At 43.5% G+C, this 21,494-nt stretch overlaps 1 protein-coding gene across 1 annotated transcript in view; it reads left to right on the top strand.

Annotated features, from left to right (window-relative positions):
- Positions 1-21,494, top strand: part of WDFY4 (WDFY family member 4) — a 98,533-nt gene that overhangs the window by 36,371 nt on the left and 40,668 nt on the right. The window contains exons 21-38 of the mRNA XM_087967700.1: positions 147-292; positions 1,587-1,698; positions 2,666-2,853; positions 4,168-4,320; positions 5,362-5,435; positions 6,085-6,246; positions 6,837-6,928; positions 8,527-8,626; positions 9,457-9,662; positions 10,496-10,665; positions 11,846-11,971; positions 12,748-12,909; positions 16,722-16,829; positions 17,378-17,492; positions 18,250-18,407; positions 19,003-19,232; positions 20,389-20,498; positions 21,159-21,350. Coding sequence (XP_087823826.1) covers positions 147-292; positions 1,587-1,698; positions 2,666-2,853; positions 4,168-4,320; positions 5,362-5,435; positions 6,085-6,246; positions 6,837-6,928; positions 8,527-8,626; positions 9,457-9,662; positions 10,496-10,665; positions 11,846-11,971; positions 12,748-12,909; positions 16,722-16,829; positions 17,378-17,492; positions 18,250-18,407; positions 19,003-19,232; positions 20,389-20,498; positions 21,159-21,350 — 2,604 coding nt within the window. The remainder of the gene's footprint in view (positions 1-146; positions 293-1,586; positions 1,699-2,665; positions 2,854-4,167; positions 4,321-5,361; positions 5,436-6,084; positions 6,247-6,836; positions 6,929-8,526; positions 8,627-9,456; positions 9,663-10,495; positions 10,666-11,845; positions 11,972-12,747; positions 12,910-16,721; positions 16,830-17,377; positions 17,493-18,249; positions 18,408-19,002; positions 19,233-20,388; positions 20,499-21,158; positions 21,351-21,494) is intronic.

The following is a 21,494-nucleotide window of genomic DNA, read 5'->3' as shown; positions in this document are numbered from 1 at the left end:
TTTTGGCTCGGAGCATCGCCTGCCTTGTTAAGTGTGGGGGGAGGTCAAGTAAATCAAGGAGTTTGTTGATTTTTGGAATTGGAGACTGATTAGCAGAGAACTTCTGGCTTCTTTTGATCCCTTGCATTGTCCCTTCTTCCTTCAAGGCTCCTGCGGCCACAGGCCGATGGCTCCTTTGGTTGCACCAGAGAAGATTTCCTTCGGGATCAACACCAGATGCTCCTCTTATACAACAGTTAAAGACCTAAAAGACAGCTATGGCGAAGTGGATGGGCGCCTGGTGGCTAAAGAGGTGGGACCTTTGCATCATTTGGTGCACAGAAGAACGAGAGGGGTCCCGTTCCTCAGAGAGCTGAGGCTAGTTAGGCATGGAGGATTGGCCAGGCTGCCTTCACTGAGTATGAGAGACACGATTTGTCCAAGCAGCAGCAGCAGCCTTAAAAAGAGCCTGATGTTGAGGGACTCCAGGATTGTGGAATTAAACTTGTTCCCATGTTCTCACTACAAAGTATTGTAAAATGTAAGCCACCCCTTTTCTAGCAGTTTTGCAGTCTTGGCTTTCTACTCCAGGAGGAAGGTGACAGGGAGGGAAAAAGTAAAGGCTGACAATTTATTATTGCACATATGTCTAGGCCACCTCAGTGCTGAGATTCTAAGCAAGGAGGGGCTGATATTATTTTCCTCCCAACAATACAGAAGTTATTTGCCATTCGCTTCTCTTACCCTGTTTTTCAACTTTCGGGTTCGGTTTGGCCTCAACTTATTTTGATTGTAATTCACACAAAGTCAGCCAGGTCATAAGATACAGTAGATAAGAAGAGTGGGAGGTTTTCTTGTTAAAAAACATTTGGGAAAGAGCGTTTCCCTAGACATGACATATTTAGATTCAATAGGTGCTTTATTAGTACAGCTGATTAATCTAATCCTTGGTCTGAGGAATGGAGGCTCACGGAGGCCTTTCCGGGCTATCCCAGTGCAGCTTTTTTTCCCCCCAGTTGGATATACTGGTGCTCAATGTCATAAAATTGGCATTTTGTGTGAGAAATCTACACTTCTTCGCTGGTATGGCAACCGCTGAGATGTGACCATTAACATTACAAAAGCCAGCTGTGTGCCACCCACCCAGCCTTAGAGTGGCGCATTCGTCCCAAAGGCTCAGGGCGCTTGGTGAATGCAGCTGAGACCGAGTGGCCTCCCCACCTCCTGTGAGCTCAAAGCTGGACACTTTGGGTGGGCAGCAGCTCTGCGGGAAAGCTGTAGGCCTCGCAAAGACTCCAGAATCTCTTGGCATTATCTGGAAAATAAGAGAATTGGGTGCCACAGAAACTGTAACTTCACTCTGGTTTCTTTGCATGCCAATTATGCAAAAATCACTTTCCATGTAGCTCAGGATTTAATCTGAAATTCTTGGTGAACATCTAAACTATTTCTTATAAAATCAAAATGAATAGATTGTAAACATATAAATCACACAGCATAATATCTGAAATGTTTAAGAAACAAACCGAAACATGTTTTCCATTTTTTTTTTTTTGGTCTCCTAATACACCATGCCTTTTTCTTTCTTTCTTTCTTTCTTTTTCTAGCTGAAGCTGTCCTCTCGTGATGCTACAGTGCCTGTTTTCATGGCTCAAAATACTGCTGCAAAACTCCCTGGGTGCTTAAGAACGATCGGTGCTGTTGTGGTGGGCCAGCAAGGTAAGCCGAAATGCATCCCGATGAGCCCACATTTATGAAGTGGGAGCCACCCAGAGGCACTTGGGTGAGATGGGCAGGGTAGAAATGTGATGAGTGAATAGATAAGTAAAATCTGTAAAACGAAAGGACAGAAATATAAAAGAAATGCAGAGCTGCGTCCTATACAGAAATTGCAGCTTCTTAACATGAATTTAGCCCCACGCCTAACCCTAGCCCTCGTTCCACTGCCTGCCCCCAAAAAGGACAGAGAAGAAGGCGAAGACTTTGCCATCAGGAAAGGATGCCAGTTCTGTGGTCAGGAACCTCTAGATTGCTAGGCTGGTCAGGAAATGTAAGGTTGTCCTGATCCTGAGGGAGGCATTCAGAAAGAAAGAAGAAAACGCTGCTGTGTGGTGAGAGCAATATTTGAAAAGGCCTTATTACAATATTTGTAATTCCCGTAATGCAACCGACCTGGACAATTCTGTGATCTGCTAGGTTGGGGTGGGTTTTTTTTTGGTCTGCTTACATGGAAGGGTTGCCCCTGCTCTGGAAAGAACTGTGAGTGGATTGTTGTCTTTGGGACAGGCATTTTAATCAGACTAGCTTTTTGCTGGTGATTAAGTAGTCAGATTCATGTTAGGATTTTACACAAGGGGTAAAAAGCCCATGAAGTAGAAATAATTGTCCTAAAAAGCACAAGTGTGGGTTTCTTGTTAAATACAGGGCAAAAACATGTTCCTTTAACAACTGATCTTTCTAATAATCAGCATTTGAGGCCTGATTTGCATTACTGGTGTAAAAGGTTTACTAGACTTCTGTAAATCTGCATGTAGCATGAGAAAATATTTGATTTTCTAAATTATTAGTCTTCTTATTTTTTGTTGTTTCTACACATTACTGAAAAGTTTTTGGCTGCTCATCTTATCCTGGGCAGGTTTTCAGTGATAGTTCAATTCCTGCCCGCCTTTTCTCTCTCCGTGTCCAGGTGCCCGGGTCTTCCAGTCTTGTCCGGCAGTGGTCAGCCTGAGCTACCTGGGCGGCCCTTCCCTTCTGCTGGCTCTGCTGGCCAGGGCTCAGGATGACCACACAGTTTATGCGGCCGTCAAGGCCTTGCAGACTGTCCTGAGCTGCAGCGCAGTGAGTGACCGCCTGATGGGGGATGAAGGGTATCAGGTGAGGCAGCTTTGTCTCTGCAGCTCTTAGAATCGGAGCTTAAAATTCTGATTCTTAGGCCGGCAGTGCTTGTGCATTGATTCAGAAATGCAGTACTTGGACAGCAAGTAGGTTTGGCAATCCAATTTGTGGCTTGCATGGAAATCCATTGCAAAAATGTGGATTGTCACATTCTTTCAATATTTTCATATTCAAAATTAATATGAATTTTCACGATCATTTTGTTCTATTGTTGGAGGAGGAGATAAGGCATTTTCCCCAGTCACTCCCAAAAGTTTTGGAACTTGGAATTTGGAGTCCTCTTAATAATAGAAACCTTCCCCTTCCAATAGTAATCTTGATGGTAAGAATTCCCTTTGTTTGCTTTTATTGTAACCAGAAAGCCCGAGTCATTTTCTTTTAATTCCTCCAGTGGATGAGCCAGTCAGACCGGGAGGGAAGTCAAAAGGCCAGTTAGTCTCATTTCCCAGAAGGGATGTGTTGAGGTAATTCCCCGTTAGGAGAATGAGCGCACACAGGGAGACGTAGTGAGAGTAGTGAAGAATAACACACACACAGCACACAGCCACACTGTATAGTAAAATGTAGGTTTTTACTTCCAGTAAAAACGGTTAAGCAAAGTTCAACAAAATAGTCCAAGTCATTCACAGTTAAAGCAGTCAGTTTTCAGTCCAGGAATAATCCAAATAACAAAGTCCAGTATCATAAACAGTTCAGTAACAGACTTACATCAAATCCAAGACTAACAATGATCAGTAACAGTCAATAGGAAAACGTAGGAATGGCAACACTCTCAGCAACAACAGAACAGGACTAAACAACCCAGGTTTCTGGCTCCATCTTATGGCTGTTTGAGGAACCACGCCCAATTACAATTTTAGCATTCCCTTAAAGAGACAGTATTAAAATGTCTATCCTGGTTTATATATTTTCCAACCCAAATGTTAGGTGACTTACATTCCTAACAGGATGGATTTCCCCAAGTCCTTGTTTGGTGGCTGAAGCTCTGCTTAAAAAGAAAGTGTGGAGCTAAAGGGGACAAGCAGAGTTCTTGTCCTTTGATCTTTGAAAAATGGGAATGCTTAGAGAATTCTGAATGAGGTCAAAGTTGACAAGTATCATTACTTTCCATGTATTGCGACTACCTTGAATCTTCATAATGCTGCGGGTTTTCCATACAATTAATTAAATGTCTATATTCTGCAATAACATGGATTTGAATAGTTGGCTATTGATGGCTTACCCAGTGATGGAAATAAAACACTGTGGAATAAGCCTCTCTTTGTTGTGATTTTGGGTAATATTCTCTTACAGATTCTGGCATATCTGTTGAAAACAAAGGCTCACCTATTAAACAGCAGAATTCTACATCTCGTTCTTTCCATTGGTGGCACCACAGAAGCTGGCTTAGAACAGTCGACAATCAAGAACTTGAAGATCTTCCAACATATTGTCTGCAATTTTGAGGTAATGATGCCATTATTCATTTATTTGCTTGTTTATTTATTGGCAGCAAGGTATGAGTAACCTGTGGCTGATGCATTGTTTTAGCCCCTGGAGAACACAATCTTTCTAAAATTTTACTTCCAGAATTTGATGATAGACTCTCAATAAATGTAGAGAAAATTCCCCAACCTTTTTTGGCAGTAAAAAATAATAATAATACTGTGAACCTGCTCACTTTTGAAGCATCATTAATTAAAATTACTCTATGCCATGACAATCAGCGTCTCAAAGTACATATTGGGGAGGAAAAAAAACTTCGGGCATACAGAGATGTCTCCTTCCTGGGAAGCCTATTCAGTATATATGAGACAGCAGAACCCAAGACAGAAACTCAGGGCGCATTCAGAGGTGGCGAATTCAGCCGGTTCTGACCGGTTCTGGAGAGCCAGTAGCGGAAATTTTGAGTTGTTCGGAGAACCGGCAAATCCCACCTCTGACTGGCCCAGCCAACCTCATCTATTCTCCGCCTCCCATTGAGTCCCAGCTGATTGGCTGGGTCTCCTTTGGTTGCCCTGCACAGGAGAACAGAGCTGGAAAGCAGGGTAGTGGGGGGGAGGGAGGGAGTGGAGATTTTGCAATAACCTTCCCCTGCCATGCCCACCAACCACGCCCACAGAACAGGTAGTAAAAAAAAAAATGAATCCCATCACTGGTCATATTATATCATATATCATATTATATATTGTTTATTAGACTTCTGCCTCACCCATGTCATCGAGGCGACTGTAATGGAATGATCCTCTCTATAAAAATAAGCCCCTGACACAAAATATTGCCAGGAGTCCTGGATTTCCCCACAGTTCCCTGCCAGTTTTCTAACAAGAATCCTTCCTGCGGAGTCTTCGTGTTTAGGGAGACCATAACTGAGCTGCAACCCCCTGGAGAACTGGAAGGCAGAAAGAGATGCCCGTTTGCTCCCCCTTCCTAGGGGACCCCGCACACCTCTCGAGCATGCAGACCCAACGGCCTCTCTTTGTTGCTTTGCTTCCCTCTGGCTTTCAGCTGTGGAGCCCCGCCTTGGAAAACCTGGACCTGCCTCTCTTCAAACACCTCACGGAAGTCCTCCAGCCCTCCAGGTACAGAGAGGCCTCTTCAGCTAAGGGGGCCAGCAATGGCACCTGTCCTCCTGGGCTCCCATGGCAGCCATGCCAGGGACAAAACTCTTCATTATGGCATCTATCACTCCATAGGAATAATGCCTTTCCCTTTCTAAAAAAAAAACAAACCACCCCGGACTTCACTGCACCTTTTCACATTTATCCCTATCCTTCTGCACGTGCTTATGGAAGCCCGATGCAGTGACCGGAGATTCCAGAATGGCATTCCTGCTTTGTAAATGTAAAAACCCTGAAGATTTGTGAATGCCATTTCTTTTCTATTGAGAGACTCTCCAGGATTCTGATAGCAGAGTGGTTTTTGTCAAGGCAGCACTTACTTCCTGTGCTGTGCAGCTCCAGGAACCAATAATGGGTTTGATTTGAACGCTCTTTGCTGGGCAACATTCAAGAGAAGAGCAGAGTCGATGCGGAGCAGAAGGTGACCTGGATGAGAATCTGATCGGATGGCTGGTACCTTGAGAGCAGCCAAGACAACATCAGAAGCCAAAAATTCAAAAGTAGAAATGCAAATAATGTTGTGGCTATGTTAACCTCAGGAAAAGAAAAACCTCTCTCTCTCTCTCTCTTCTTTTTTTTTTAAAAAAACCCATCTCTTTGTCTTTCATAGAGGAAAGAGTTCGGCCGTGGCCCTCATCCAGCAGGTCCGGATGGTGCCCAAGCTTCTCCTTCTCCTTGGGGATCCTGGGATCCCGGCCTCTCGCGTCCGTCGGATCTCTCTCCTCCTCCGCCATTCACTCCAGGGCCACTTCAGCCTCAAAGATTTGTGCTGGTATTTCCACTCGGCTCCTGCAGCCCATCAGCAAATGGAGCCCCTGTGTCCCTGAAGCTTAAGCCAAAATATTTTTTCCTCAGTGCAGAGTTTGCTTTTTTCCAGCCACAAAACGAAGGACTCCCCCCCCCCCACAACTTCACCAGCTCCATCAGTGGCGGGGGGAGCAGAGGGGCAGTTCATCCATGCTAGGTCAACCCCAGAGGAACTGGGTGGGGGCTGCCCCTGTACATCAATGCCTCTGCTCCCCCCTGGGTTCCCTTGGGTCTCCCTTCTTCTTTCTACCGAAGTGTTAGCAACTTTAAAAAATGGGGACATTAATTCCTGCCTGCGCACTTCTAGGAGCTGAAGCTGGTGAGGAGGAGAAGCCCTGCTTTGCAACCTCAGAGGAGGCTTAGCTTCTCTTTATGACAAACTTCCTATTTTAGATTCACGAGTAGCCTCACCTTCCTTCTTGGTGAGGAAGTAGGGAAATATTTATTTCTCCTGTGAGCCACCTGTAAAATATTAGTTAGGGGTTCCTTCTAAAAGTGATTTGAAGGTCTTCATGTTTGCAATTTGATCTAACCAATTTACTTTTCCTTGTTCAGGATTGGCTTATTCTTGGTTTACACTTTATGTCCTGCATCTATTAATGAAAATGAGATCTTCTCCAATAATATTTCACAGCCATTTGGACAAGGTATGAAGCAGAATTGTATGTTGCTAAAAATATTTTAGAATATTTTTATTTACCTGTAATATAAAAATAAGGCACACAATGGCTTGCATCTTTGACATCTGGAAGTGGACAAGTGATAAAACATGCATTGCAATACAGACTCAAACCCTGAAATATTTGCGTGGGACATCACAATGGAAGGACAATGTGACGTCACAGAACACGCCTCACTGCATCATGCCTCGTTTTCAAGCAGTCTGCTTGTTCGAACAGTGGCTTGGAGTTTACATACAAACCTTAGTTAATGGATTGCCTGGTTTATGTTGCTGTGGTCTGCTCAGGTTACACGTCAAGAAATAGCATGCGATATAAGAGTCCTGTACCCCTCATGTCTCACCCGTGTCCTTCTTGGCATCTGTAGCTACTTATTGCTGATATTCTGCCTCTCAACACCAAACTCTAGTCCTGTAACTCTTGAAAAAATATAAGTTGGGCTGAGAGAATGGAGCATGAAGGCATCACCCCTGCAGCAGAGAATGAAGGACTTGCTGGTGCTTGTCTCTCATAAGAAATGGGAGCAGATGCCACTCTACGGTTGTGACAGCAAGGCTTGTAGGGGGTCTGTGTTCCTGCCTAATAAGTACCAGACCTAAGTTCGCATCAGGTGGAGTGGTGGAGAGAAGGAGGAGGAGACTGGAGCAGCACATATCCCCCTTTCAGCTCTTAAGGGAGCACCAAACCCGAAAACGGCAGGAGCTGGAGCAGTTGCTCAGCCAGGCAGGGAAGCAAACATTGCCCAGACCTGGTAGGTCAGGTAATGCTTCCCTCACCATCTCTTTTGGAGCCTCCCCTGCAGGCTCCACTAGCTCCCCATCTGAAGGGAAACTGGAAGAAGAAGAGGAAGAGGAAGAGGAAGAGCATAAAAATGCCTCTCTGTCTAAACTTGCTTGGAGTTTTTTAAAAAAAATCTCCTCCTTGGAACCAAAATTGAAATATATGGAAAAACTTCCAAAAGCTGCTTGTTTCTTTTTTATTACTCGCTGCTCTGCTAGTAGCTAGTAGCTCAAAGTGTCTATGTATAAAAAGAAATCTTGAACTCCATTTTGCAGGAATGGAAAGAAGACAGAAAGTTATGGTGCCACAAGATGCTTTCTGCCGCTTGCTTTGCCCTCAGGAATGGCTGCCATGGGGTGGGGAGGGGGGCAGCCCCAACATTCCTGCCTCTCTGCCCAAAGAGAGATGGCAGGGATGCTTCACCTGACAGGAAACCCCCGGGGGGCCAGGTACCTTAGGACGTATCTAACAGTGGGGCCCAAACAGGCTGCCTCCTGCAAAGAAAAGTCTTTGGCTGAAAAGGACATTTCCTTGGCAGGCAGACCATAAACTTAAGAATAAAGCCCGGTCACCCAGTGTCCATTCCTCCTCTTGAAAAACCACGTATTAGCTGGACATGGTAAAGTAAAACAAGGGATAAATCTCATATTTGAAGAGTTTCTTACTACCAGTTCAGGGGAATTATCTGCTGAATCTCACTTTGTTTTGTATCATGCATTCACTAGAAGTCCAGCATATTCAAATGCAGAATTTCACATACATTCTTTGGATTGTCTGATTTTTAGACTTAACTCAGGCACCTGGGAAAACGGTCTGGCTTCGAAATCAGTTGTTAAGCATGCTGCTAGATGTAATACAACCGGAGAAACTTCATTTGTCCTCTGAGTAAGTAAGAACGTGTGTCTGTGTGTATACAATCTTCTGTGTATACAGCAGTTAAAAGTACAGTGATAAATTTACTTCTTATTCTAACACTTTTTTTCTATTATCTAACCTGTCCAGTAATCAAAGCCATAAATCACTTTATCTAAAATAATAAACTGTTTAATCATCAGAAAATGACACAGATATTGAAATAGGGAAAGTTAAGGGGGGAATGGGAGAACAACCAAGCTTTTTGCTCTGTTTTCTGTCCCGAATGTTTTCTGCTCTACAGTCTGTAATAAAGATGAGATGAGGTGAGATGAGATGAGATAAATAGTGTTTGGATCTTATGACAGATCCAAGCAGGATTCTTATGAATTGCCCAGGGGTGTCAGAATTGGCAGTATATAGATTTTTTAACCCCCACCCCACCCCGCAATCCATAAAGAGCCTGCAGGGCCCTGGATTCCGTCTCCCACCAGGATCCCCGAAGCTGCAGGGAAAACTTTTCTTCCGGGGAAGGGGAGCCAAGCCCCTCTCCAGCCTTGACCCCTTGAGTGGGGGAGCCCTCCTTTGCTTCAGAGATGCGCAAACCTCAAAATCCATTTCCACCTTGTGTTGCTTTTACTTAATCAGAGGAATTCGTTTCTATGTGAACAAGATTAAGATTAGACTGTAACTGGATCTCTGTCACGTTTGGGATAACTGAGGGGTTTTAAAAGCACAACAGGAGCTCAGGAGCTAGCAATTTTTTTCCCTTTCTGCTGTCCTAGTAAGTCCACCATGTAGTATACAGTTACAACAAACAACATAAAAGTGTCGTGTCTTTCAATCCGGTGTTTCCCTCACAGGATCCAAGAAGAAATGTTCCAGGCCTTGGGCCCTGACTGGTTCCTGATGTTTATGCAAAGTCACGTCCATGAAACCACAATTGTGCTGGCAGCCAAACTGCTCTTCCATTTCCTGCACAAGCGTGCTCACCTGCATGAGTTCAGAGAGGGGATGATGGCGGGCCGCTGGCTGAGAAACAGCTTAGAGGGGCTGAATATTTTGACTGGTAGGCCCTCCGTGCGTCTGGTTGGCTTGCAATGAGATGCTGAGACTGGCTGTGGATCGTGGCTAATTATTTCAATAAATCTATCATCTCTCCTCCCCCCCCACCCACCCCCCGGTCTCTCGTCTGTTTGTCTCTGTTTGATTTCTGTAGAATTTATTAATTATTTTAAGATGTGTTTGCCTTTTGTTAAAAACAACCCTGACCCAATGTGAGCAAAAGCCAGCAGCCCAGCTCTTGCCTCCTCTCTGGGCCTGATCTTTCATGCTTCAGGTTTGAGCTCTTTAGCGGCTGAATCAAAAGGAGAGAGCCCTGGTTTTGGTGTCTTATTTGCTGGCCAATACAATTTAATTCTGGTTATTTAGTTGATAAACCTTCAAGCAATCCATGTTGAGACATTGTTTTATTTTGGGTATTAATGGAGACAGTAATGAAAGTAGGAAAGTTTAACTCAGCAGAGCCAACATCGAAAGGGAAGAGTGTGCAGTGGGGTCTTGGGGAGCGTATCCAACTGGTAGGTCACCCCACCCTTCATTCAGCCAGAGAAAGTGGCAAACTCCGCCCCACCCCCACCCCCCATGGCGGGTGAGCTTCTGTCCCTCAGAGCAGCCTGTGAGAATCCCAGCTAAGGAGACCCCCGGAGGGCCTAGCGGGCCCCCTGCTGCCACCCTGTAGGAGCTTCTCTGCTGGGACCAGCCACCCCCGAAGGCTGCACTGTGTAGCATTTCCTCGGGTAAATAAGATCAGTGTAGTCCCTTCCTGGGGACTTGTTCTTCTTTTATCCTGTAAGTCAGTTCAGAGAGAGCCTGAAAAAATCTTCTCGTTCTTTGTTTTAGACAATTTGAAGAGTTCCCCGCAGTTGTTTGAGTGCCACCCATATCAGCTCTCTGGATTGACGGAGCTAAAGATGTTCCTGAGCAGCTCAGCCCACATCCCTGAGATTTACCTCCTTCTCTCAGGACTCCTTCTGGACACACCAGTGTCCGACCCACCTGATGAAACTCAAGTAAGCCACTGCGCTGACACGGTAAAGGGTGGGGGAAAAAGTTTGTAGAAGCTGAAATAGTTCATTGAGTAAAGCGAAAGGACAGAGACTTTGAGTAAACCTTCCAAAGGAAACATTCACAGAAAAGGCAACAGAACAAGAAATGCCAATATTCAATAGCAGAATCTTCCTTAAGCTGGCGAGAGCCACTTCATGGCAGAGAGCACAGCAGCCCCTGCCTAGATTAGCCCCAGCCCCTTTCCTGGGAATCAAATCTGTGCTGAAGCTCATTTTGGGGAAGGGTTTCAAAACTCCCATTGTACATGATCACAATTATTCATGTGTATTGTTTACATCTCATGTCTATCAGCTATCAAAACTTCATTTGAAACAGGACCAGCTCATACAATTTAGAGTTAAAAAAGAATGGCACCTGTTAAAAATAGTTGGGGGAATTTCCAGCCTGTAGAATTAATTGTCCCATGAGGGAATATGTTCCCCTTCCCCGTCGCCTGAAGGTTAACAAATGGAAGTTTCAGTCACTCTCTAGGATTCTATGCCACGCAATCCACCTCTCCCAGATAGTTAGTGATTCAACCGCACAAAATCTTTGTGTGTTGGTACACGTTCAGGTATATCTTGTTTAATTTTTTGAGATGATGATGTGCATCTACAAAGTAAGCATAACAGAAAAAATGCTGATATAAATAGTCCTTCTGTCACATTTTTCTTTCTTTGATTTTCTTTTTCAAAAATGTACCAATGAATACTTTTTATTAACACAAAGAAACTTAAGGAACAACAAATTGAGCAGTGTTTTCTTCATTCTGGCTATCCACATCAAAGGAGTCTTTCTCAAATGTGTATTGTGATAAGACGGTGCGAGGTCTGCTCCTGATTTACTTATTTTGGTGTCCTAAGAATCTGCCTCACAGTATCTGGATTCAGGTTCCCTCCTTTGCCCATGTTTTGGATAGAATTTAGAAGCAGAAATCCCGTTGGAATCCGATGACGGTTTTGGAAGTATCTTTTTTTCCTTAGAGTCCTAGGTCCCCGTCCCCCCCCGTCCCCCCCCCCAGGGAAGGCAGCAGGCCTAACTGCTTCAGGAGGAGCCACCCCCGCACCGTTGCTGAGCGGTGGGGTGTGGCTCGTCCTTCGGGACACTTTCTGCGGTCTCACGAGAGAGACGTTCCTTTTCCAGGCCGGCCTGGGTGCGAGGCTACAGTGGCTGCTGTGCCACCCCCCCACGGAGGCAGCAGTCCAAGCCGGCTTGTGTGCAGAGGCCGCCGTCCTGTTGCTGGAGATGGTCTCGTCCCTCACCAGGCAGGTGAGTTCCTGTCCTGGGCCTCTTGCAGGATGGAGCCCCACAGCCGCTTGGGAGGGTGAAGCAGCCCCAGTGGCAGGGACCGGCCTCCATGGACGCACATCTGAGCTCAGGCCATTTTGAGAATTTAGTACAAATTTTAGAACAAAAGAAAAGGAAAAGGGTTAAAGGACATGCGAGTAACAGGCGGGAAACCTGGTCTGCAGGGTCACTCTCAGACCGGAGCCTCTGCCCTGCAGAACGCATTTGGAGGGAGGCACGTTTGTTTAGGATGCCAGTCCCTGTTTGTCAACTGGGTTTCGGTTACATGCGGTAGTTTGTTTATTTTATTTAGCCAAACTTATTTGCTGCCCTTCTTGCCAAACGTGATCCTAGACATTGAATAAATGCAGTATAAAACATTGAAACAATAAAGGTCGCAAGTGTAAAAATTCAGTTAAAATAAAACTAAACAGGGTGGGGGGGGGAGGGAGCAAAGTACGCACAAGGAGGAGGAAACACCCCCCCCCAAAAAAAACACAACAGGATGGAAATAAGGAGTGAGAAAAGAAAGACAGATTGCCCTGAAAGGGGAAGAAGAAAGAAGAGCCAAGTTCAGTTTTCAGCTCAGTGGCAGGAAGCCGTTCTCAAGTTCTTCCAAAGGGTCCAAGCTTTTCTTTATCTGCTATTATGTCTACTTTCCACTCATTTATTTTCTGTTCTCTCAATCAAAGTAAAACCTAAATAATTGAATGGCTGTTTGATAAAACTTCATGACTACGTTTTACGTTCTCCTTTAGATTCCAGCTGAGGGAGAGGATTCCTGGCAAACCAGCTTCCTAATGGACGTCCTGCACTTTGTCCGTCAGCTGTACCACAGATACCCTCAGGACCCACTCTGGTCCAGCTCCCCCTTCCTCCGAGCCCTGGCCTTGGCTGCCTTCCCCTCTGGGCCACCCCAGGTAGGAAGGGCTGCTGTTCTGTCCAGTTGGAACGGATTCCGTTCCGCTCCGCTCGGTTCCGTTCAATAGGCTGGTTCAGCAAGCAGCCAGCCCCATAGAAGCAAAGATAATTGGGGTGATGGAACAGACCAGGAGTTGGTACAGAGGCAGACAAGACCTTGAGGAATTGGAATACTTGATTTTTTTTAATTGGATAAATCTAAGATCCAGACGGTATTATTCCTCTTATGGCTGAATCTGAAATTTGACATTCAAGGACGATATTCAAATCGTACCAGATGATTAGATGATAGAAAACAAATTGATGCCTAATCCCAATTGAACTGAAGTCTTCAGTCAGTCAGAAGGCAAATGAAAGAAATGCTAACTGCCTTGAGAAACAGTTTGAAGGAAAAGACAGACCATAAAATGAATCAATAAATGATTCATACTTTCAACTGTGCTTGGTCTAATTTTGCATCTAAGCCTAGGATGTACTTTTTAGGCAACATATAAATGGTCTAGACATTATAAGGCTATTTCTAATATATGGGGAAATGCTCATTTTTGACCAGCTACAAGTTTTTATTTATTTATTTATTTATTTATTTATTTATTTATTTATTTATTTATTTATTTATTTATTTATTTATTTATTTATTTATTTATTTATTTATTTATTTATTTATTTATTTATTTTGGTTTGTCAATTGCTTTCAAGATAATAAGTATAAGTAAAAACATAGTCATGAATACATGGATTCATATAAGAAAAAATATAAGAAACAATAGGACAGGGACGGTAGGCACGTTGGTGTGCTTATGCACGCCCCCTACAGACCTCTTAGGAAGGTTGTCCATGAGTTTGTATCTATTGTTTGCTCTTGTATTGTTATGGTTGAAACTGAAGTATTCATTGACAGGTAGGACATTGCAATGTATGATTTTATATACTATACTTAGACCGGACCGAAGGCAGCATTGTTCTAGGTTTTCTAGGTCTAGAATTTCAAGTCTGGTGGCATAAGGTATTGTACAACAAGTAGAGGAGTGGAGAACTCTTCTTGTGAAATATTTCTGGACTTTCTCAACTGTGTTAATATCAGATACGTAATGTGGGTTCCAGACTGATGAGCTGTATTCGAGTATTGGTCTAGCAAATGTTTTGTATGCTCTAGTTAGTAGTGTGATATTACCAGAGAAAAAGCTACATAAGATTAGGTTAACAACTCTTAATGCCTTTTTGGCTATGTAGTTACAGTGGGCTCTAGCACTTAGATCATTAGAGATGAGTACTCCAAGGTCCTTGACAGAGTTTGGATCATCAACAAGGTCTTGACAATTCAGCCTGTATTTTATTTTCTGATTTTTTTTTTGCCAATATGTAAGACAGAGCATTTATTTGTTGAGATTTGAAGTTACCATTTGTTTCATCATTCTGATCAAACATAGTCAAGGTCTTTTTGGAGGGTAGCAGTATTGTCTGTGGTGTTGAATAGCTTTACATCATCAGCGAAGAGAACGCAGTTGCTCTTGATATGATCAGAGAGGTCATTTATGTAGAGTATGAAGAGAGTTGGTTCTAGAACACTGCCTTGGGGGACACCACTGTTGACAGGTAAAGAATTTGATAGGACTCTCCCAATTTTGACCATTTGTTGTCTGTTTGACAGGAATGCTTCTATCCAGTTATGCAGGTGTCCAGAGATACCATAAGATTTTAGTTTTAGGAGTAGTTTGTTGTGTACCACTGAATCAAAGGCTTTACAGAAGTCTATGTAGATTGCGTCTATTGCTTTGCCCTGATCGAGTTGTGTAGTCCATATGTTTTTGCAGTGTAAGAGTTGCAGATTACAGGATAGTTTTTTTCTGAAACCAAATTGTTTATTAGAGAGTAGGTTGTTTGTCTCTAAGTGGAGGATAATGGATTGGTTAATAATTGATTCTATGACTTTACAGGTGATGCAGCATAAAGAGATTGATCGGTAATTTTCAACTAGGCTGGGGTCTCCCTTTTTGAAGATAGGGATGATCGTGGCTTGTGACCATAGTTTTGGCAAGGAGCTGGTCCTGAAAGATTTTTCAAAGATTATGCTTAGAGGTTCGGCTATGACAGTGGATAGCTTTTTTAAGAAGTAGGCACATATTCCATCTGGTCCAATAGATAGAGATGGTTTTAGATTGTGTAGTGCTTTTTCAACATTGTCTTCTGTAAAATCGATATGTATTAGATCATTGTTGTTATCTGTGGTACAGCTAGGAAATACTGGGCATGATCCATTGCTGTTTACAAATACTGAGCCAAAGAATGTGTTAAAGAGGTTGGCTTTAATGGTGTCATCATTGCAGTCTTTACCATTAGGTCCTTTCAGGGTTGGGATGGACCTTGAGTCTTTTAGTTTGTTATTTACAAAATTGTAGAAAGCACGGGTGGAATTGGTGCGTAGAAGGTTTTCCTCTTGTTTAATGTGATAATTGGTGCATTCAGTCTTTATCTGGTGGCATAAATTTTTGGATCCGCTTTTGAAGTTGGCAACGTGACCAGATTTGTTTTTCCACCAAAGTGATCTCTTTTTGGATTGAAGCTTCCTTATTGTTATGGGTAATCTGTTTTTTCTGGTTTTTGGAGTTGTTATTGGTACATATAGTTTGATGACTCTTTTGACTTCAAGTAAAAATATGTTGTAATGGTCTTCAACAGTATTGCATCCAGTGAATAGAAATTGCCAATCAAAGGATGAGAGATCGTTGTCTATAAGATCATAGTTACCTTTTTTGAAGTTATAACTGGGGATCACTTTGCTGTCTTGATTTTTGTGTGTGGATGTATGTTGAAACAAAAGTCAATCATGCTGTGGTCACTGTTGGAAAAGGGTTCTTTAATTTGTATTCCATAAATTGAAAAAGTTGTCCTTCTTACCTGTTTCTCTTCCTGGTTCAGGGAAGGAAGTTGCTTCTCTCATCCTACAAGCTGCTCTTCATTTAAACCCCAGGGTGGGAAATGCCAGGAAGCCACACTACAAGCAACTTGTGCTCAGAATTTCTAAAAGGGAGAAGCAGATTCTTGGAGTTAAATAATCTGTAGCTGCAACCTGAAAAGTGTAAAGCCATCTCAGAAATCAGGAGACCAGATTATTATTATAATGATAATTATTTTATTTTTCAAATGATGGGAGGAAGTGGGGAGGACAAAAAAGCAACACGTCATCATCGATGCTGGCCACTGCTCAGGAAGGACTCCCCATTGCTCTGGCGATTGCTCTCCACGATCCGACGATGGGAACATTAGCCAAGTGAGGAGCCCGGGGGGCCCTAATGTGCTCTTGGAGCCCGGAGAAACGATTCTGAGCGAGTCCAAAGTGCCAGTTGGGGAAGAGGCCTCTGGATTTTCCCACAAAGGATGAGCTCGCTTACAGAGTGGGGCTCTGGGATACTCTTTCTGACAAAACCCATCTTTGTCTCTTTCCCACCAGAAATGGTTTCAAAGGGCTTTTAATTTCTAGCATCCTTTATTTCTGCCCTTGCTCATTTTCTGTATGCAATTTCATCTAACATCACGACTGCTGCTTTATTACATTTTAGCAATCTGTCTTATTTGTGGTTTTATGTTTATACAGTTGATATTTCAGTTGTTGATCTATTGTTTTCCTGATGGGGGATAAAACATAGCTGTGGAAATACAACACAACCTGCCGGTCCCCCGCTGGGATTGCTGATGCTTTCCTGTTTTTCCAAGATGGCGGAGGGAGCGGGTGGCCTTGTCCCCACAGCACAGCTGTTGCCTCCTCCCAGGGAAATAACCACACTGCCCTTTGTGATTCTTGTGATTTCAGCCTCCAGTTAGGAAAGAAGTTTGGGACTTGATTCACCTTCTCCTGAGGGGAATAATGCTGCTGGACTGGAGGGACAAAAGTTGGCACCCACTGGAGTTCATGCTTGAGGTCTGATGCATTTGTCTGTCCCTTCCGTTGTGGGGTGAGATGGCGGGAGGGAGCTCCAGGATTGGCAGCTCCAGGATTATCCCTTACTTGCCCACTGACACACATCCTGTCCCTTGTTATTTGCATTGTTACTTAGGAGAACCCTGTAAGTAGAAAAGTTTGATGAAACAGAGAGGAAGCGGGTGCTTTTGCCCACTTTTTGCTGTACACCCCGTGCATTCCAGAGTTTTTGGAAGATTTTGCAAGATTAATTTCCTTAGGGAACTTATGATGTACAAGTATGACTCTCTGTGCCATACTGCAGCCTCGACAGGGAACTATAGAGTATTAGAGTATTACCACCAACCTTTTACTGAGGGAAAGGCCTGGTTCTGGAAACTGCCATCTTATTCTTATTGTCTCATTCTTTTAAAACATTCTCTGAAAATGTTTTCACTCTAATGTAACCTTCCTAAGAACATGGGGGTTTGGGGGTTGAGGTTGCTAATAACACTAACCAATAGTGTTCCCTGAAGACTATCCATCGTTTATATATTATCGCAATACAGGCCTCTCCAGAGAATGCAGCTATTGAGCAAAAGATGTGCTTCCAGACAGAGCTATTGCTTTCCATTATAGAGATTGTCCTTGATCAAAATTACAAGGAAACCTCCAGTTTAACAGGTGAGTATCACCTGCAGTTCAGCCATCTTTCCACCTGAACCTGCCTGAGATGCACAGAACATACCGTGAGGTCCCTGCAGGTATTGCTGAACTGCAGGTCCCAGCAGTTTTTTTCAAACAGTCATGCGAAGTGTTGGAAGTTGCAATTTAGCCGTATGTTCTAACCTGAATATCTGGGGAGCCGGTAACAGCAATACAAGTCACTTTGCTGGAAGTCTTGTAAAGAACACCGTATCTAATCAACCTTGAACTAATTCAGCAAGTCCTCCTGGGGCCCTATGGTGGGGGGGGGGCCTGGGCTCCTCCCCACCAGATGGGCTGCAGTAGAGTCTAGTCTGCCTGCAACCTCCCCCTGCCTGCTCCAGTCAGGGTCCCTGCGTTGAGCAGGTGGCAGGGTGGGACAGAGGCCCAGGGGTCTCCCCCACTCCCCAACCCCTTTGAACCTTGTGGGTTGTGTGTTCCTGACCATTTGTGTCTTTGACCAAGTACAGTGGAGCTTAGACAGTAGGAAGCTGTGGATACCTTGCTTACTCATAAATAACACAATAACCTCTTAATCAAAACATTATTTGTAGAAATGAAAGTTTCTTCACTGAAGGTGTACATTTTTCTAACAGTTTAAACTGCTTGATTGCCAAGTATGAGGATTGATGTTTACCTATATTTTATTTATTAGATTTAGCAGTATATTTATTAGTAAATATAATCTAGCATTTGATTGCATTTTAGAAGTGCAACCTTCTCTTCCCCCTTGCAGGAAACGGTGATACCAGGAATGTTTTGGAATCTGCAAGGCCTTATTTTCTAGTAAATGTTTGCTATTTTACTCAGAAGCTGGTAAGCAAACTTCACGAGGGAGTGTTTGTCACAGAGCCGAGGAAGACCATCCTTTTCATCTCAGAGCAAGTGCAACTGGTAAGGGCTCTCCTCCTCCTCCTCCTCCTCCTCCTCCCCCTCCCCCCCAGGTGCCATTCTCAGCCATTTCCAGATAGCAGCAGATGTACCAAGTGATGCCGCTGTAAGCTTATTAGGGATGGTTCCCACCCCAGGGATGCTACTTCTGTGACAACAAATAATTACCCTAAATTCTCTTTGTAATGGATTTAATTTTCATTGTGAGGGGATTGATAGCTTGAATGCTCACACATGCTCAAGCTTGTTGGAGAAGGAAAGTAGTTGGATTAGAGAACATTTTGCACAAGGCAAACGGGCATTTAAGAATCATTATTAGATATGCATTTCAGTGCACAATCTCACATGCCACAGATTAAAAACAACAGACAAAAAGAAGAAACATTTTCATTTATATTTGCGTGTGGCTGAATGTCTGTAAGCACAAGCAAAAACAAATTCCTTCCTCATTCTGTAACATTTTGTTGCAAAACTGGATGCATAATTACTTTTAAGTGTCTTAGATTAGGATTATTTTTAAATTTTTCATATTTTTATGACATTGTGAGTCTTATCCCTAAACACGATGCATTCTGAGCCTCTTGACTATTTTTAATAGGTGACAAGAAAACTTTTTCCCCACAAAGAATCCATGATGAGCAATTTGTACAACTGTTTGAACCGCAGCATCCTGTACTATTTATCGAATTCTTCTTCTGGGTCCCAAAGTCTTCTGGAAGTTCTACAAACTCTTCAGATGCAGTGGGATATCATCTTTGCGGTGCACAATTCGAGCCTGGATTTCATCACAAGCCTTTTGTATTGCCTACTACAACTGAAATCTATGAGGTACGGCAGTGTTTTCTTACTCTGGCAGAGCTGTTAGGCAAGGGGACAGAAATTTACAGAAACTTTTTTCAGAGACAATATGTTTCCTCGGGGGTATGCATTTCAACAATACTCACTGAATGATTTCAGCATGGTCAGTGTAGATTTGATCTTGAAGAAACTCGAGGACTTTAATCTAGAACACAGGAACAAATATGCTGGATATGTCCCGCAGTTTCAATGACTCCCATAAGGACCAGTTTGTTTCCAGTCATGTTTCAAAGAGAGGCTGTTCATCTTTAAAGCTTATTTTAAATCTGGAGGGAAGAAGTTTTTGACGTTCCTGAATTGGAAGGGGTGGGGGCCAGGGGTTATTCCAACATCAGGTATGGAACTATGTATGTATGGAACTATGAAGTCCCCGTCACAAGAGAGTAAACTTTCAGTCAATCTATGATTGTTCCTGGTGAATAAATAGTGTCACCTACTTCCTGTCGAACCACAAGTGTGGCATATTTCTTGACCCCAATTGCCTCTTGCTTTATTCTGGTTTGTTTCTTGGGTAGTTTACTGGGCCAGTTTGCCATTTCCTTGGAAAGTCTTAAGAACTCTGTTTGGTCTTGGGCAGCGGAGTTTTATCAGAAGGTTGCAACCTTCTGTGGCACCAGGAGGAAAGTCCAAAAGATGAAATGATACACGTGGCAACAAAGAACTCTGCTAGCTGGGTAGAAGGCCATTTTGCCTTCAAGAAGAACCCAGAAGCTGTTTCCGTTTAGATTTGGAAGGTTTCTCCAGCTTGGAAATGACAGCATCAATCCCTCACTGGTAGAACAATAGCACCACGTCTAGTTTGAAGGACAAAGGGGGAAAAATGGATCCATACATGGAATCCATCCTAGGGACATAGGGACAAACACTTCTTTCACCACGAAATGCTGTGTTTGGCCAAAGTAAATCCCCAAATAGCAGATATTGAAGAAGTATGTCTTTTAGTTGTTGATCTTGGTTATTAGACTTCTTAACAATCAGCATGTATTTTAGAAAATTCTTTAAAAAGAAATATATTAGGATTAAGTTGCATTAAATAATCCACAGCCCAATGTTTTTTTCTCAGATAGTGGTCTTAATGAATCTGCTTCTATTTTAGCCAGAGGTTTGTTTATTTTCTGTATTACAGCTACCATGAAAAGGGTGAGGCAAAATGGATGACGACTTCGAGTTCCCCCATTTTTCTTGGGCCGGGAAAAGAGGAGGAGAGGACCGGTGATCTTCCTGGCCTGAAGGATGGTAAACATGACACGATGGGTGTGGAAAAGGAGGCAGAATGGAGGTCGGTCAAGAGAAGGAAGGGAGGCGGCTGCTGTAGATGCCTCCAAAAACTGCGTACTTCCTCCAAGCACCTAGGGAACTAGTCCAAAAGCTCGCAGGGAAAGGACGGTGTTTCACCTGGAACTTAGACTAAAAGAAATACGCAGTAATGGATTAATGGCTTCCAAGCAACAGATATTGCATCCAGGCCAATGCAGCCCACATGGATTATGATGACTTTTGTACTAAGGACCTAAGCTCAACACTCACCTACTATAGTCTCTTTAAAACATGGGTGCATTTTGTAACTAGATATAGAAACCTTGTCACCCAAATTGCTTATAATTTATTGCATAGCAACAAAAAAAGACAATGTTACATGAGATACGTGGAGAGATATGGGTCATTTATTATTTTAGTCATGTCTGCTCTGATTTCTGCATACATTCTGGACAGGCAGCATCAAAATCTGGAATGCTGCGAGTGATTTTGCTTTAAGGATTGAAGGGTCCTTAAATATCCGCAAAGCTGCTGATCAGACTGACCTTGGAAGGCCCTTCAGTCTGGAAGTGATGCCTGGCCCTTTTGTTGCTGTAATATTTTCACCCCAAAACATGCTTGCTCTTTGTTTATTTTCAGTTCAGCAAGAGATCCAGAGGGCAGCTGAGGAAATCTGGCTCTGCCTTCTTTCTAGAAGAAGAAAGGATTTAGAGGATGCCTATAAAACCTCTTTATTTAAAGAGAAGGGCGATGGAGAAGAGACCATGAAGATGGCTGATGTGGCTCCTCTTTGGGAAGAGGTCATGAGGAAGACCTGGCAGGGCTTTCTAGGTCTCTGCTCTTAAAGTACTCAGAGGCTTTAACGGAAGTGGCTTCACCGCACAGCTCTCCTTGGCCTTGGGGGGATGGGTCGGCCCAGGAACTGTCCGTAACCAGGAAAGGTGCTCCCAAGCGAGGGTCCACAGGCTCCATCGT

This window comes from Notechis scutatus, chromosome 5 (assembly GCF_049901735.1).
Source record: "Notechis scutatus isolate UNSWTSFEM ecotype Mainland chromosome 5, rNotScu1.2, whole genome shotgun sequence".
Taxonomy (NCBI): domain Eukaryota; kingdom Metazoa; phylum Chordata; class Lepidosauria; order Squamata; family Elapidae; genus Notechis; species Notechis scutatus.
The sequence above is the reverse complement of the archived record's forward strand: the minus strand, read 5'-3'. Positions and strand labels throughout refer to the sequence as shown.